Genomic DNA, 16101 nt, shown 5'->3' with positions numbered 1-16101 from the left:
GGGAAGCAGAAAAAACACAACCTCACAAGGAAGAGGGGTCATGGTCCATAAAGCTGCAGAAATGGGCCTCCTTATGGAGCAGCAATATGTAAAAAGAAGCTGAGGGAAAGAGCTGGCAGTGGCCTTACTGCAGTTTCTCATCCAGGCAGAGCTCATCTACGGGCTCTGGGGAGAGCAGGTGAGGGAGAGGTTTGGTAACAGGGATCCTTCTAAGATACAACTATATTAAATGCGGCAGGAGTTGAGAACTGAGAGGACAGCTGAGACCTAAAACATTGTGCATGGCAGGAGAGTCTTTGAGCACCATTTAGCAAAGGTCAGTCTTGTCTTGGAGTTTTCTGATCCAAATGATCTTCAGTGTTTACCTTAAGCTAGATCAGGATGTGTAGGGTTCTCAGCATGATGTTGAAGCATGGGCCCTGGAGTCCTCAGTCACAAGCTTTCTTGAACACTGCGGAGATCAGAATGCTGGATACTGGTAACGTAGTGTGCAAACTTGTCACTGAGAACAGCAATGTCTGTGGCAGTCCAGAAAGTTGAAAGGGTAAGGTTTGCAACAACCATTAATAAAAAACTAATAATATACTGCAGTAAACGTTCTGTGTTGGTACTCTTGAAAAAGTAAGATAAATGATATTTTTAGTCCATTGGTGACTATAACTGAAACTTTGGAAAGTAAAAGTATGGATAAGGAGAATAGTTCATTAGCTTTAACACTGAGATGTTCTTTGTAAGCAAACAGAATCTCGGTCGGAGGGGGAGAGAGAAAAAATGATAATCAACAGCCGAGCAATACAGAAGAGAGAGGAGGAAAAGAGATAGAGACAGGAAGAGAGAGAGGGAGAGGTGGAGGGAGGCATGTAGCCAGGGGAAGAGGAAAGGGAGAAAATCTCTTCTTTGCCTGTTTGACAATAATGCAGAATATATGTGCCACATCTAGAGACTTCACAAGAGCGTTAAGCCTTTCCCTTCTGCGGTCTTTTATCAGATGTGACTACCAATGACATGCAAGGTGGCAACCAGACTTCTGTGTCTCACTTCATTTTGGTGGGCCTGCACCACCCACCTGAGCTCGGGGTCCCACTCTTCCTAGCATTTCTTCTCATCTACCTCCTCACTGTCTCGGGCAATGGGCTCATCATCCTCACAGTCTTGGTGGACATCCGGCTCCACCGGCCCATGTACTGGTTCCTATGTCACCTCTCCTTCTTAGACATGACCATTTCTTCTGCTATTGTCCCAAAGATGCTAGCTGGCTTTCTCTTGGATAGTAGAATGATCTCCTTCGGGGGCTGTGCGATTCAACTGTTCAGTTTCCATTTCCTGGGTTGCACTGAATGTTTTCTTTACACACTGATGGCTTATGACCGATTCTTGGCCATCTGTAAGCCTTTACACTATGCTACCATCATGACTCGCGGCGTCTGTAACTGCCTAGCTTTGGGCACCTGGATTGGAGGGACCATCCACTCACTTTTTCAAACAAGTTTTTTATTCAGGCTTCCTTTCTGTGGCCCAAACAGAGTTGACTACTTCTTCTGTGACATCCCAGCCATTCTCCGTCTAGTCTGCGCAGACACCACCATCAATGAGTTGGTCACCTTTGTAGACATTGGCTTCTTGGCCCTCACGTGCTTTATGCTCATTCTCACTTCCTATGGCTACATCGTGGCGGCTGTCCTGAGAATCCGCTCTGCAGATGGGCGTCGCAATGCCTTCTCTACCTGTGCTGCCCACCTCACTGTGGTCATCGTTTACTATGTGCCCTGCACCTTCATTTACCTACGGCCTGGCTCACAGGAACCTTTGGATGGGGTGGTGGCTGTCTTCTACACAGTCATTACTCCCCTGCTGAACCCCATCATCTACACGCTACGAAACAAAGAGATGAAAGCAGCGTTGCGGAGGCTGGGAGGTCACAAGGAGGTACAGGCTCACTGACTTCACCTAGCTCAGGCCTACTGTACACACTCGTGCCTAACAGGGAGCATTAAAGCAGAAAAAGAAAAGAAAATTAGTGTGGGAAGAAGCCTGGAAAGTTCCATACTGTAACCCCTTGGTACTCATGTGTTTCCCTGTCATCCTTCAGCACTATGGGCAATCAATCAAAATCCACTGGACAAGGGTAGTTTCTAGCAGGAAGGTTGTATACAATGGCCCCATAAAGGCTGCTTCTCTATGGCATCATCTATGTGTACATTTTAATTTCTAAGTCCTGTGTTGACACAAATAACCCACTTGTAATCTGTCAGATTTAACCTTGACAAAAAAATCTTGTGTGTTATTGTCAATATCATACAACTATGGAGGTACTGAAATTCAAAGGAGCAAGCTGACTTTCCCAACTCTCTTCTCTCTGTATTTTACTTTGATAAAGAAACTCCAGTTGTACTTGAACATAAAGGGGCAATTTCACCTCAGTATGAAGGGCCTAACACATGTGTAATGCTTCTACTCAGGATGACCTGAGTAGATACAGCTTCTGAAATTTCACAGGAGTAACATTTAGGTAGGTGTTTCAAGAAGAAAGTTTCCTTGCCATTAGCATAAAAGGGATCATTCTCATCTTCCACGAATCTGAAAGAAGCAGATTGTCTGAAATGGTGAATACATGTGTATGCTAGTACAATCCTATATTCATTACAGAGATGTAGAGTATCCTCATGGGACAGAATTTTTGGAGGCATATAACTTATTGTCAGATAATATTCAATGACCCAAAGCTCTTTTTAGTGTCTTTTCGTATACGAATGTGACCAGCATCTAAGGGGAGGTCCTTCATTGCAAGACCTCCTTGAGTACTAGATATACCTTCCTTGGTTTTCAGAAAGAACGCAGTCACATACTCCAAGAAGAACTCTGTATTTTCCAGACTCAATCCAACTGTGATCTTTTTTAAAGCTTGAGATGATGTATGAGGGAAGATTATTATTTCTAATAAGAAATGTATATTCTCCTGGAGTTCCCTTCCAAAATTAAACTCCAAAATCTTCATGAATGAGCAATGTGATTCAATTCAGTGCTAATTTGGTTCAATATATCTTTAAATCAATGGCATTATTGTAATTCTAAACGACTTTCTATTCTTCAGACTAGAAATGCATTTACATATAAGGCAAAATGATAAAATGTATGACCAAAATGATTAAGAAATGGCTGACACAATTCATCATATACTAGATATTGCTTAGGAACTGATTGGAAAGAAAAGAAAGATCATGTAAAAATGACTTCCTGGGGAAATATGGTACTGTAGTTTGAAAGTGATGTAAGACCTAGTTAACTGAAGAAGTAGAGAAGTTTTGCATATAATGGGAAGAATGCCCTACAGATAATAAGAGGAAGAATGCTCTAGAAAAATTGATCAACCCTCTGAGGAAGAATAGCCTGTCACAAGCCACACTTTGGGCTGGTGATCTGTCACAGTCCAGCCATAGCAGGTTCATATGTCCCAGGATAAGGGTATGTGGATTAGAAATGTTAGTTAAAAGGAATAGATATGATAGAAACACAGAGACATAGGATAGTACCAGGAGGATAACTCAGTAAATAGTGGATACGGAATTCGCCCACATTTAATTTTCTCATGCTTTTATACCCCAATACAAAAATGGGAAAGGCAAGAGATTGCTTTAACATGACACAAAGGACAAGCAGAACAGTTATTTGCTTCAGACATCAAACCATTATTTCCTAAGTAAAATTTTGATGCTTTAGGCAAAATATGCAATGAATACACCCTAGACTGTAGGCAGCCACTCTCTGTGCAAACCTCCAGCTTTAAAATGAAGGCTCAGGAATAGGCTTGAATTATCTGACTTTTGGTCAAGGTGAAGCAGACCTACCTCTGTGGGCCACATTAGTGTCCAGAACACCAAGTAACCACACCCTGGGTCAGGGTCTTTTGTTTGCAGCCACACCTGTTGTCAACAACTTAAAAAAGGCAAAAATAAGCTCAAACTCTGACCTCCAGTCAGTGTGGAACAGGCTCACATCTGTGAGCCCTCACAACAGCCCAAAATAGTAACATATTTTTTTAGACTAATAAACACAGCCTCAACTCCAGAGGCAACCATCACACTCTGAAGTGTAAATGGGGGCGGAGCATAGGCAATAATGCCTATGGACTAAATCAATCCTACTGGTAACACAAAATGATCGCCTTCCATCAGAGCCAACTATAAACACACTCCACAACATTCTGAACAAACTTTAGTCAATTGACATTTAATGAAGAAATATTCTGTGCAAACTCATCATTTTATGAAGAAAAGTATCACACAAAATATCAAGAAACATCTTATCTACACTATTCACCAGGAAGAACAATGTTATTTTTTTTATTTTTTTTTTTTAGTCATTTTACATAGCAACCACAGTTACCCCTTTCTCCTTTCCTCCACTGCCCCACCTCATCCCCAACTGACCCACTCCCCACCCACTCTTCAGAAAGGGTAAGAACTCCCATGGGGAGTCAGCAAAGCCTGGCACATCAAGTTAAGAAAGGACCAAGCCCCTCCCCTCTGAATCAAGACTGAGCAAGGCATCCACCATAGGAAATAGGCTCCAAAAAGCCAACTCATGTACCAGGGATAGATTCCAGTCCCACTGCCGTGGGTTCCACAAACTGTTGCCCACATTCAGAGAAAAGAGTCTAGTTCAGTGCCCTGCAGGCTCCTCAGTTATCAGTCTAGATTCAGTGAGCTCCCACCAGCTCAGGCCAGATGTCTCTGTGGGTTTCCCCATCATGATCTTGAGTTCCCCCACCCTTATTCATATAATCCCTCCACCCTCTCTGAAAGGACACTGGGAGCTCAGCCTGGTGTTTGGCTGTAGATCTCCAGCAATGTGGGTTTTTTTTGTTGTTGTTTTTGTTTTTTGTTGTTGTGGTGGTTGTTGATGATGATGATGATTTTTATTGAGCTCTACATTTTCCTCTGTTCCCCTCCTTGCCTTTCCCCTCCCCTTCAACCTTCTCCCAAGGTCCCCATGTTCCCAATTTACTCAGGACATCTTGTCTTTTTCTACTTCCCATGTAGATTAGATCTATGTATTGAAAGACCTGGATAAATCCAGACCCCGCTAGTAGAAAATATAGAGCCAAAAACTTAAGGAGAGAGAGAGAGAGAGAGAGAGAGGAATCAAAAATCTAGATTAACCAGTTCAGTGACTCTGTTTCAGGAACTAGCTGGAAATAAAGTTAGATTATAATCTTGAGAAACAGGGAGTTACCCCCTTGTTGATCATCACTGGTATTTTCGGAATTTTCCAATGATGCCCTCCCTACCCCCTTTGGATGGTTTCTTCCCTTAAATACTCCTTCTCTCAGCTACTCAGGGTCAAACTCTTTACCCCTGTGTGGGAAATGAGTTTCGCCCCAGTGCACTGGATCCTGTCCTGTCAATAAACCTCATGTAACTGCAGTAAGGACGGTCCCTCGTGAGTTCCTGGGGGGTCATGTTATCCCGAGACTTGAGTGAGAGTCTCCCCGATCCTGAGGTCTTTCAGTATGTCTCTCTCAGGGTTCTCATTGTTGTCTAGGTTCTCTGGAATTGTGATTTGTAGGCTGGCTTTCTTTGCTTTATATTTAAAAAACCACTCATGAGTGAGTACATGTGATAACTGTCTTTCTGTGTCTTGGTTACCTCACTCAAAATAATGTTTTTTAGCTCCATCCATTTTTCTGAAAATTCAATTATTTTTTTTCTGCTGTGTATTACTCCATTGTGTAAATGTACCACATTTTCCTTATCCATTCTTCAATCGAGGGGCATTTAGGTTGTTTTCAGGTTCTGGCTCTGACAAACAATGCTGCTATGAACATAGTTAAGCACATGTCCTTGTGGCATGGTTGAGCATCCTTTGGATATATACCCAAAAGTGGTATTACTGGGTCTTGAAGAAGGTTGTTTCCTAATTTTCTGAGAAATCACCACACTGACATTTAAAGGGGCTTTACCAGCTTGCATTCCCACCAGTAATGCAGAACTGTTCCCTTTACTCCACAACCTCTCCAGCATAAGTTGATATCAAACTTCCATTTTTTGAGAGGATCCTGATTTAAAGTCTAGTTTGAATTTATCTACCCTTAAAAATGAGAAAAAAATAAGCAGAAGGGTAAAAGTAGTGTTAGCCTGTGCAGCTATTCTAGCACTAGCAAATCAAGTGATTTACTTACGTGCTACTTAGCATTTCATTAGCTTGTTCTGGCCTCTTTCATCCCTTCAGTTTCATATTTTTCAACACATGTATCAAAATATGTGTATGCATTTATATCCAGATTTTATTACTATAGGTTTTCTAGCATCAGGCTTCTTTAAATAGAATTTTAAAATACCCTTAAGTATACAAAAGTGTTATTTTACCAGTCTTTTCTTCTCATTATTTCTGTTTTATTATGTTTGCTTAGGTGTTTTCTCAAACAGTACACAAACAAAAATATTTCAGTCATCTTTCCTGAGCTCATGTTGTTGTTAGGAACTATTGTGGAAAAAGGGTGTTCTTCACTTTCTATCCACTGTGTCCATTTTGACCTTTGGTTTGTGTGATGTTTGCCATTAAAAGAACTTTTGAAATGTAATTAAGACTGTTGTTGTGGCAGTAATAATATAAAAAAATGCCTAGGACATAACAAAGTAACATTGTACCAGGACATAGCCATGTCAATAGTTGCATGTGACAAACTGACAAAGGCTTGGAAAACTTGAGTAATAAAATAATCACCACTCATTAAGTAATATATTTTATACACATTACAGCATTTCAAGCCATTACTAGAACTAGTGATATAAATGAAAAATTGAACAAATAAGCAGCAATAATAGGCAGTTCTTTACAGAAACTGAACAGTGGTATAGGACGTTTAAGAAGATTAATGTCAAAACATGTCTTTTCAAGACATTGAGCATGACTAGAAACTAGATATACTGTCATTATATATGACATGGACTCTTTAAAAAAGTGTGTCACTTCTGGAGCAATATTGAACAAGACTGCATGGACTTTAGGTGCTGGTCACAAATCTACTTGGGGCTCATCAACATTTAAGGAAGCAAGATTTATGAGACCATTGCCCTATGAATAATTTTTCCCTGTCTGTAGTTATTCTCATGTGCATACATATTTCTTTCCTAATAACAACTATGGCGTTTTTCCCTCTTGTGTGTCTATCTCATGAAAATATTCCATCTGCTGGACACATTTATAGTTGAGGTTTGTCAGGAAGATGATTTCTACTTAAACTGCTTAATTCTAACAAATAGAAATAACACTAGGATACGTTTTATTACTCAGGCTGACATAGGAAAGGCATAGTATTCTCAGTCACTGTGACAGCTTATTTTGGACTTCAGAACAAATTCAAAGCAAATTGGTTGCAACTGGAGACGAATACAGAAGGACAGTTTCTCGGGAGTTTGTTGCTGATTCAAGGTCAGGCCTGAAGACATAACTTTCTCAGAAATGGACTTTCCGCAAATATTCCCAACCTCAAGTTTCAGGCAACTAACTGTCTAAGTCCTGAATTTCAATGTCACTTTCTGTCTGGGAATTCTGACTACTTAGAGTTATGTGCATGGCAAACATTACTCATTGCCTGGTTAGTGTGACCATCCTAGCCTGAGAGATACTGTGTGATCATTTTGACTCTCTATCTTATTGGTTACATAAGAAGTGCTTTTTGACCTTGAAAAATGTGATTTATATTTGTCTAGAGATTTTGCTGTGAGGGAAGAAGGAGAGAAATAAAAAGGTGTGTGTGTGTGTGTGTGTGTGTGCACGTGCATGCGCACACGCGTGCGCTGAGGGAGGGATGTAGCCCAATGAACAGAGAAGTAGTAAGAGAGAAATGTGAGGAGATGTAGCTGAATGAGTAGAGAAATACAGAAAATGTAGCTATATAGAAGAGATATGTATGTAGGAGAGTTGTATCTGTAGAAAGATGAGGCTGTATTTATGAGAGAGCTGAGTAGATGAGATGTATAGCTATGCAGAAGAAGTATGTGGCTGTGTAGGGAATGTAACTGTGTGGAGAAAGATGTGGTTGAGTAAGGAAGTGTAAACTTATATAGTAGTGTAGAGAATGTATGGAAAACATATGGATACTGTGTAGATAATCTGTGTAAAAATAGATGTAAATATGTATAAAGATGTATGGCTGTTAAGGACAGAGATGTATGTATGTAAAGAGAGATATGTAACTGTATGTAAAAAAAAATGTAACTGTGTAGTGAGAGTGCCGAGAAAGAGAAATTATTTAAGATGAAGTAAAAGAGAAGGTTACCATCAGGAAAACATGTGCTTTTTCATTTTTTTAAGTTACAATTAGTAAGCATTGTTTTCTTATTTACTCTAAGACAGAAAAAGTCTAGAACTCAGAGAAGAAATTTTCATAACCCTACTGCTCTGAGATATTCTTTCTGGGTGCAGTGCAGGGGCCCCTGGGAACGTACAGCAGTGATAACTGGTGTTTCACAGGTCGACCAACCAGACTTGAACCCTATAGAATAAATTAAGAAACGTGAATATTGGAGGTGTTATGTTCATGTTTGGAAGGAGAAAGTCATGATTGTATTGGAGATAAATTATAGCAGATATGAAGATACATCAACTAACACACATGGATGATAGAATTGAAGAAGATAACTTCCTCTTTTTTATTATGAGAAAATGTGTATTTTGAAATTCTTTTAATTTAGAAATACAAAACCTCTTGGAATAAAAGAAAGAAAGGAAAGGCACAAAGTATACAGGCAACTTTTTACTTCATGAGCTTCTCACACCCTCTTTTCTTCACTAGTTCCCACAAAGAGAAAACACTCAGACACCCACAATAATGTTGTTAATCACAATGGAAATAAAAAAAAGTGTTGTAAGGAAAACATGAACTATGCTAAACAATTGGTTTGCACAACTATATAGTTTGTTCTCATGGGCCTCATTGTTATACTCTTGAGGGTTTTGGGTAACTAACATTCCAAAGAGCTCCCTCTGAGTGAGAAATGGGTGGGAGGATCAGTTTCTGGCTGATGTAACAGTTTTTTGATTCTAGACAAGTCCAGAGATGGATGCTATTCCCAGATGACAAACAGCAATTAAGTATGAGGCTGGGTTCATGTAAAGCACAGCAGAGGAAATTAGGAGGCAGGAGCATCACCGTTCTGGAGAACATGCCAAAATCACTTACTCAATGGCAGCAGGATTTGTACTTTGTGTTTGCATAATTAATTTACGGGCTGTATTTCTACAGACAATCCTTATAATACATTATGTACCCCACAAGAATATAGGCCATTCCTTCCCCAAACTTCATTTTTGCAAGAACATGTGATGTAAAAACTTAAGTACAGACAAAGCTGAATTTAACCTGTTAGTATTTTTTACCTTGTGAGCCAAGGAAAACTGGGATGCACTAAACAATACTGACATTTGAGGGAAAAGAGAAGATATTTACTCTTTTACAGTCAGTTTTATTGAATGGGGAATGAGAAGATGGCTGTGAAGACAGAGTACTTCAACCAGACTATGGTAAGTCACTTCTTCCTACAGGGTCTGATGTACACAGCTGAGCACCCTGGCCTCTTCTTCCTCCTCTTCCTCCTCATCTACAGCATCACTGTGACTGGCAATCTCCTCATTCTCCTTACTGTGGGCTCTGACCCTCATCTCCGCTCCCCCATGTACCACTTCCTGGGTCACCTCTCCTTCCTGGATGCATGTCTGTCTACAGTAACAGTTCCCAAGCTCATGGCAGGCCTGGTGACTTTGGATGGGAAAGTGATCTCCTTCCATGGCTGTGCTATACAACTTTATTGTTTCCACTTCCTGGCCAGCACCGAGTGCTTTCTATACACAGTCATGGCCTATGACCGTTACCTGGCTATCTGTCAGCCCCTGCACTATCCAGTGGCCATGAACAGACGGGTATGTGCAGGGCTGGCTGGGAGCACATGGGCCACAGGTGCTGTGCACTCCGCAATTCACACTTCCCTCACCTTCCACCTGCTGTTTTGTGGACCGCACCATATCGCCTACTTCTTCTGTGACATCCCTCCAGTATTGAAGCTGGCCTGCGCAGACACCACTGTTAATGAGCTTGTCATGCTGGCAAACATTGGCGTGGTAGCTGCGGGCTGCCTCATCCTCATCATCATCTCCTATGTCTTCATCGTGGCTGCGGTGCTGCGCATCCGCACAGCAGAGGGAAGGCAGAGAGCCTTCTCCACTTGCACAGCGCATCTCACAGTGGTGCTCCTATACTACATGCCCCCTGTCTGCATCTACCTGCAGCCAAGCTCCACTGGCGCAGGGGCAGGAGCCCCTGCTGTCTTCTACACAATAATCACACCAATGCTCAATCCTTTCATTTACACACTGAGGAACAAGGAGGTCAAGCAGGCTTTGAAAAGGTTGGTCTGTAGAGGCTCCTGAGAGTCACCAGCGGGCAGCCCAGGCCCCCAACCTGAACCCGTGGCTGTGCCCCTTGCCTGTCAGGAAAACAACAATGGCAACCACTAAAGGAGGAAACTGCTGAGTATCGACTGGGCCACATGTCCTCTCTTTGATCTGCCTCAGCATCACCTTAACAAACTCTTCGCTAATAAAATCAAACCAGAGAGGTGACATTTTCACGTGTTTCTGACACCTAAGCTTAGAGGTATGCAAATGTTGTTCAAACCCTTGCTTGTTTTAGTGTTTCTGTAAAGTAATTGTATTTACTGTATATCTTTTACTAATTCTTAAAGCAAATATACAAGGTCCAAATTTTTGTCATCTATCACCTGATTTTTTTAAGAGAAGGAGGCTAAATTTTATCATGATTAAATTAAACTCCAATGAGAATTGTGGCTTGTCCACCATCACTTAGAAAGTCATTATATTAACTGTTTCCATTCCAGGTAGTGATACCTAAGACAAGACTCATAAGGTGAAATAACAAACACGGGATTTGGAGGCCTCGGAAGTCACCCAGATCCCAGAATTTGAATTCACTACTCAATAGATAGAACATTTTATAAAAAATCTTATAAACCGGTAGCTTTAGTTTAAAAAGAAAATTAAAAGTAATTTCCTTTTGGGATTTTATAAGGTCTGAATGAGATAATTGGCAAGATTTTGGCATTTTCCATTGGTGAAGTACTTTACTTATAGAACAACCACAAGAACAGATATGATTTTTTAGATAATAAGGTGACAAATACATCAAGATTCTTCTAACTGTAATTTGCTATAATGTGGGAGGAATTGTGATGGCTTCCAGGATGAGTGACTGATATAATCTTTAGATAAATGTACCTTGACTGTAAAGCTATACACTTTATGCACACAGCACTTTATCTCGTTAATTGTACTGTTCTTCTGTAGAAATAGCCTCAGCCAAACAAGTCACTCTCTTTGATATGTTTTATATCAAAAGAAAATAAGCTGTAGAATGACCAGTTAATATACTATTGCAATACAATAAATATCAAATGGGTTAAATTTGTTAACGTGGATAAGGTCTTGTAAATTCCAAGATGTCTTCATATATTTATTTATGAAGAATAATTTAATGCATATTAGGGTGAGAATAATAATCTTGATGGATATTATTGATCTCCAACTTGACTGGATCTGGTGCCAACTAAATGGACAACTGACAAGCACACCTTTGAAGGATTTTCTTGATCACACTAGTTGAAATAGAAAGAACCACCATTAGTGTGTACAATACCTTTTGATGGCCATCCAATGAAAAGACACTGAGACAAGAATAGAATTATTGATTTCTGCCTGCTTGCCTTCACTCTTGCTAGCAAGCTTGTTTACTCTCTTGCTCCAAAAGCTACATTCCCTCTCAATGATGCTAGAACTAGACTCTTCAGGCTTCTGATGCAGACTGAAGACCAGCAGTTCTTTAATAACCGTCCAGGCCTACAGAGCCAGATTGGAACTGCTGGGACCTCCAGCTTCATGGACTTAGCATCTACAGAATTCTTCACTCTTCTACTGTGAATCTAGCATTGTTGAACTACAGAAAATGTACCATGTAAGTCAACCTAATAAGACCTATTTTAAAATTAATTCATTCTATCTGCTCTCATCTTCTAGAGAACCTTGTCTCGTACCATAACTATAATCTGCTCTCAATTCCATTTTCTAGAGGTAGTTTTCTGGTTGTGTTATCTAGATTACTGCTCATCAGGAATTTATTTATTTCAAGGGTCATTTTTATTTTTCTATCTATCTGCAGATGGGGTACCCATGACCTGCAAAAACAAACTTTCTCAAGACCATGCAAATTTAAGAGCTAAAGCTACAACGTCAGCTCGAATATATATGACTTCAAAAAAATCACACATTGTTGCAATGTGACAGTACCTTAAAGGTAATCAAACTCACCTGCTCAACATTCAGAAACCATTTTGGATTTTGTGGTCAAGATTCCCTAGTCTTTGAATTGTGCCTAGTGTTTCATAAATGTTTCCTGGAAATGGATAGCATATAGGGTATATGACAAGACTAAGATATGCAATTAAGCTCAGCATCCACGCAGAAATCAGTCTTATTCCCCCTTGTTCCAGCATCTGACAGCATCTGATACAGCTGTAGGAAGGATGAAAGTAATTTAGGAAGCTCATCAGGCCCATCAGAGCAAGCTCCATCACAGAGTGAGGACACTGGCAAGACAAGACCCTGGTTCCATCCTGCAGTTTCCTCAGTCTTGTTAAACAACTGCCTCCTGGAAAATCAAGGCTAAATTATAGAAGACTAGGCACACAACTTCAATCATGATATTTTTTTGCAAGTTCTGGCTATTACAAATAATGCTACTATAACATAGTTGAACAAATGCTTTTGTGGTATGATTGGGCATCTTTTGGGTATATTCCCAAGAGTGGTATTGCTGGATCCTAAGGTAGGTTGATTCCCAATTTTCTGAGAAACTTCCACATTTATTTCCAAAGTGGTTGCACAAGTATGCATTCCCACCAACAATGGATGAGTGTTCCCCTTACTCCACATCCTTTCCAGCATAAGGTATCATTGGTGCTTTTAATTTTAACCATTCTGACAAGTGTAAGATGTTATCTCAAAGTTTTTTTGATTTTTTTCCTTGAGACTTTTGCCTTATATATCTGTCTACCCAGTAAGAATCCTTCAATCTCTTGAGTTCTTCTCTTCCTCTTGACAATGGTCCATGGCCTCAGCTAATTATAAGCCTATAATTAGCTGATAGATATCTTGCCTTTATTTATTAAATATTTTGTATACATATCACCATTGTAAGACCTGTCAAAGGCTTTATACCATTAAGTGCTCCAAACAAAACTACTAAACAAAATATTTAAGTCAGTAAAATATATGTTCCTTCATGTGTTTGCCTTATAGAAATGAAACAAGGCACAAATACATTATTCATGGCAAAGATGCCAAATAACAATACCGATTTTCTAATTGTTTCAGGAGTGGAAAATATTAATCCAAAATTTTTGAATTTTATTATAAGATTTGGCAAGTGTGGTATAACTAATTGTACTATTGTAGCTACAATTAAATTTTGAATGTAAAAGAGGACTTGAGAATTAATTTATATTAATAAAAATGAAAAAACACTTGGCAAAATGAAGGTAACTGTTTAAGGCAATTATTTCCTCTGCCTCCCTACAACATAGCTAGTAAGTGACTTATTCTTTTATATGATTAACGTCTGTCAAGTGAACAGGAACTAAAACAAAAATAAACTATTGTCTAGGACAATTTGCAAGGAAGGTTCTCCTGTAAACATGACTAAAGAATGTTAACATGAGAAATTCCAAGACAAGAAAGAAGTTAAACAAAATGCTGGAAAGTAGGATTAATTGATATCCTGCCTTATAGCAAACAGCTCATATTTCAGAATACTCTGGAAGGCAGAGCATGTGCAGGGAATTCAGATGCTAGCAACTGAGTGGCAGCAATTTCTCCCAGGGATTAACATGCCAGCGGAGATGGTTTCCAGGCTATTCTTTATGTAACATGAAGATCTAAAAAGAAAAAAAAACTGTTTCCCTTTTCATAACTGGCAGCATTGTGACTAAATAAAATACAATTTCTTTGAAAGATATTCTGTTACATAAAATTCTTTTATAACTTTGCATCCAGTCTGCATTCATATAAGTTCTAACTCAGGTATTCATTCCTAATATTTTCCATGTAAATTAAAGTAAATCTAAAACATTATAAAAAGAAATAGAGACTGTAAAGAAGCTATGATGAGGTAGACTTTTAACAGAATATTATTGAGGTGTATAATGGTAGAGTCAAAAGCAATATTTTTGTGCCAGTTTTTAATGAAAGAAGACTGCGTTTGGAAGTAAGAAATCAGTGTTGTTATTCCATTCTTCTTTAGAATTGAATAATATTCCATTTTATTCATGTGCCAGATTTTCATAATCCATTCATCTGTTGATATGTAATTAATTTTGCCAGATATTGAGCTTATGTCTCTCAACTTTGAGAATACTTTTATTTATTTTTAAATATATTTTTTATTTATTCATTTTTGCAACCCGGCTGCTATTGCCTCTCCTTCCATTCTTCCCAGTATCCCCAACCTCCATTCTGCTCTACAATCACACCCACCACTCCTTTCAGTTTTTATTTAGAGGAGGTCAGGCCTTCCACTGATATCAACCAAACATGGCAGATCAAGGTGAAGGCTGGACAAAGCCACCCAATATGATAATAAAGGTCCCAAAAGCAGGCAAAGGAGTCAGAGAGAGCACCTGCTCCCACTGTTAGGAGTCCCATAAGAAGACCAAGCTACACAACTGATATATATCCATGCAGAGGGCTTAGGTCAGTCCCATGCAATATTCCTAATTGTTGGTTCAGTCTCTGTGAGCTCCTATGAGCTCAGGTTAGCTGATTCTGCGGATTTTATTGTGCTGTTCTTGACCCTTCTGACTCTTAGAATCCTTCCTCTCCATCTTCTGCAGGATCCTCCAAGGTTTACCTTGGCTGTGGGTCTCTGCATATGTTTCCATACAGTGCTGGATAAAGCCTCAAATTTGAAAAATTTTAATACATGAAAGCTTCAAAATTTGCTTTTGTTCTTGCAATCATATCTTTGCTTTTGGCAATACCAAACACAGGGATGTTCGGCAGAGCTCCTCATCTCAAGTCTCTATTTATATTTGGTTAATAGATGTGTTTGTTTTTCTTGTTATTCGTTTACCTACCATATTGTCCTTGATTTGCCTTCAAATTCTCCATTCATTTACTGTGTTACAGCTAATGTCTTCTAAGACTATTCAATACATTTTAAATTTTATTTTTTTAATTCTAAGTGTATAAATTTTTGCTATCTTTCTAGAAATAGAATAAAGTAGAATTTAAAAACAAATGTTAGACATAAGTTAAGGTCAGTTGCTATACTGATCATCTTGAATTCAGTTGCAGCTTTGCATGACTCCACGTCACAATTTATTAATGTTGAAACTTTAACCTCGTCATTTCATTTGACCTTAGCATACCTCAACCAAGAAAACATTTATGTAAGCTTAATTTACATAAATAAATTCATTTAATTTAACAGATATTTAGTTATCTAATGTCATTAAGCATTAGTTCAAAAGAGGAGATTAAATATGCAATTCATTAAAAGATACAGTTTTAAAGTATTATGTTAAAAAGAAAACAAATGAGCCGGGCTGTGGTGGCGCACGCCTTTAATCCTAGCACTTGGGAGGCAAAGGCAGGTGGATCTCTGTGAGTTCGAGACCAGCCTGGTCTACAAGAGCTAGTTCCAGGACAGGCTCCAAAAACACAGAGAAACCCTGTCTCGAAAAAAAAAAATGAAAGAATCATTATTTAGTTCATATTTAAACAAATATAAACTAAATATTTTCAGTATTTTGAACAAATTTTATGGTCATCATGCATACAAATAACATCATCAATTGATATTTTACACATGAGAAGTCTCAGGTTCACAGGGTAATTAACAAAACATAAATAGCTGAGGCAGGATCAAAGTCCCAGGCTCCTCAAATTCTATATTATTAGTGGTGACATCTTGGAATGGTAAATATCTCTATCCACAAGCAATGTCCCCCAGACCTCCCCACTATTTCAGTCATC

At 39.1% G+C, this 16101-nt stretch overlaps 2 protein-coding genes across 2 annotated transcripts; both read left to right on the top strand.

Annotated features, from left to right (window-relative positions):
• The first annotated feature begins 984 nt into the window (after window positions 1-984).
• Or10g6 (olfactory receptor family 10 subfamily G member 6) lies at window positions 985-1941 on the top strand. Its single transcript, XM_050133517.1, has one exon. It carries the CDS (start codon window positions 1006-1008, stop codon window positions 1939-1941), a length of 936 nt encoding a protein of 311 aa, XP_049989474.1. The 5' UTR covers window positions 985-1005.
• A 7548-nt stretch (window positions 1942-9489) lies between these two features.
• Window positions 9490-14007, top strand: Or10s1 (olfactory receptor family 10 subfamily S member 1). The gene is made up of 2 exons (XM_050133549.1): window positions 9490-10410; window positions 13921-14007. The coding sequence occupies exons 1-2, from the start codon at window positions 9490-9492 to the stop codon at window positions 14005-14007; spliced, it is 1008 nt and encodes a 335-aa protein (XP_049989506.1).
• Window positions 14008-16101: the final 2094 nt, after the last annotated feature.

The sequence above is a fragment of the Alexandromys fortis genome, unplaced genomic scaffold, assembly GCF_014885135.2.
Source record: "Alexandromys fortis isolate MF-2015 unplaced genomic scaffold, M_Fortis_MF-2015_v1.1 scaffold_231, whole genome shotgun sequence".
Taxonomy (NCBI): domain Eukaryota; kingdom Metazoa; phylum Chordata; class Mammalia; order Rodentia; family Cricetidae; genus Alexandromys; species Alexandromys fortis.
The sequence above is the reverse complement of the archived record's forward strand: the minus strand, read 5'-3'. Positions and strand labels throughout refer to the sequence as shown.

Excerpts from the sequence above, each read along its gene's own strand:
- Or10g6 (XM_050133517.1), top strand. The coding sequence starts at position 1,006 with ATGCAAGGTGGCAACCAGACTTCTGTGTCTCACTTCATTTTGGTGGGC.
- Or10s1 (XM_050133549.1), top strand. The coding sequence starts at position 9,490 with ATGGCTGTGAAGACAGAGTACTTCAACCAGACTATGGTAAGTCACTTC. Across the intron at positions 10,411-13,920 it reads AGCAGGCTTTGAAAAGGTTG|CAACTGAGTGGCAGCAATTT; the intron begins GTCTGTAGAGGC and ends TTCAGATGCTAG.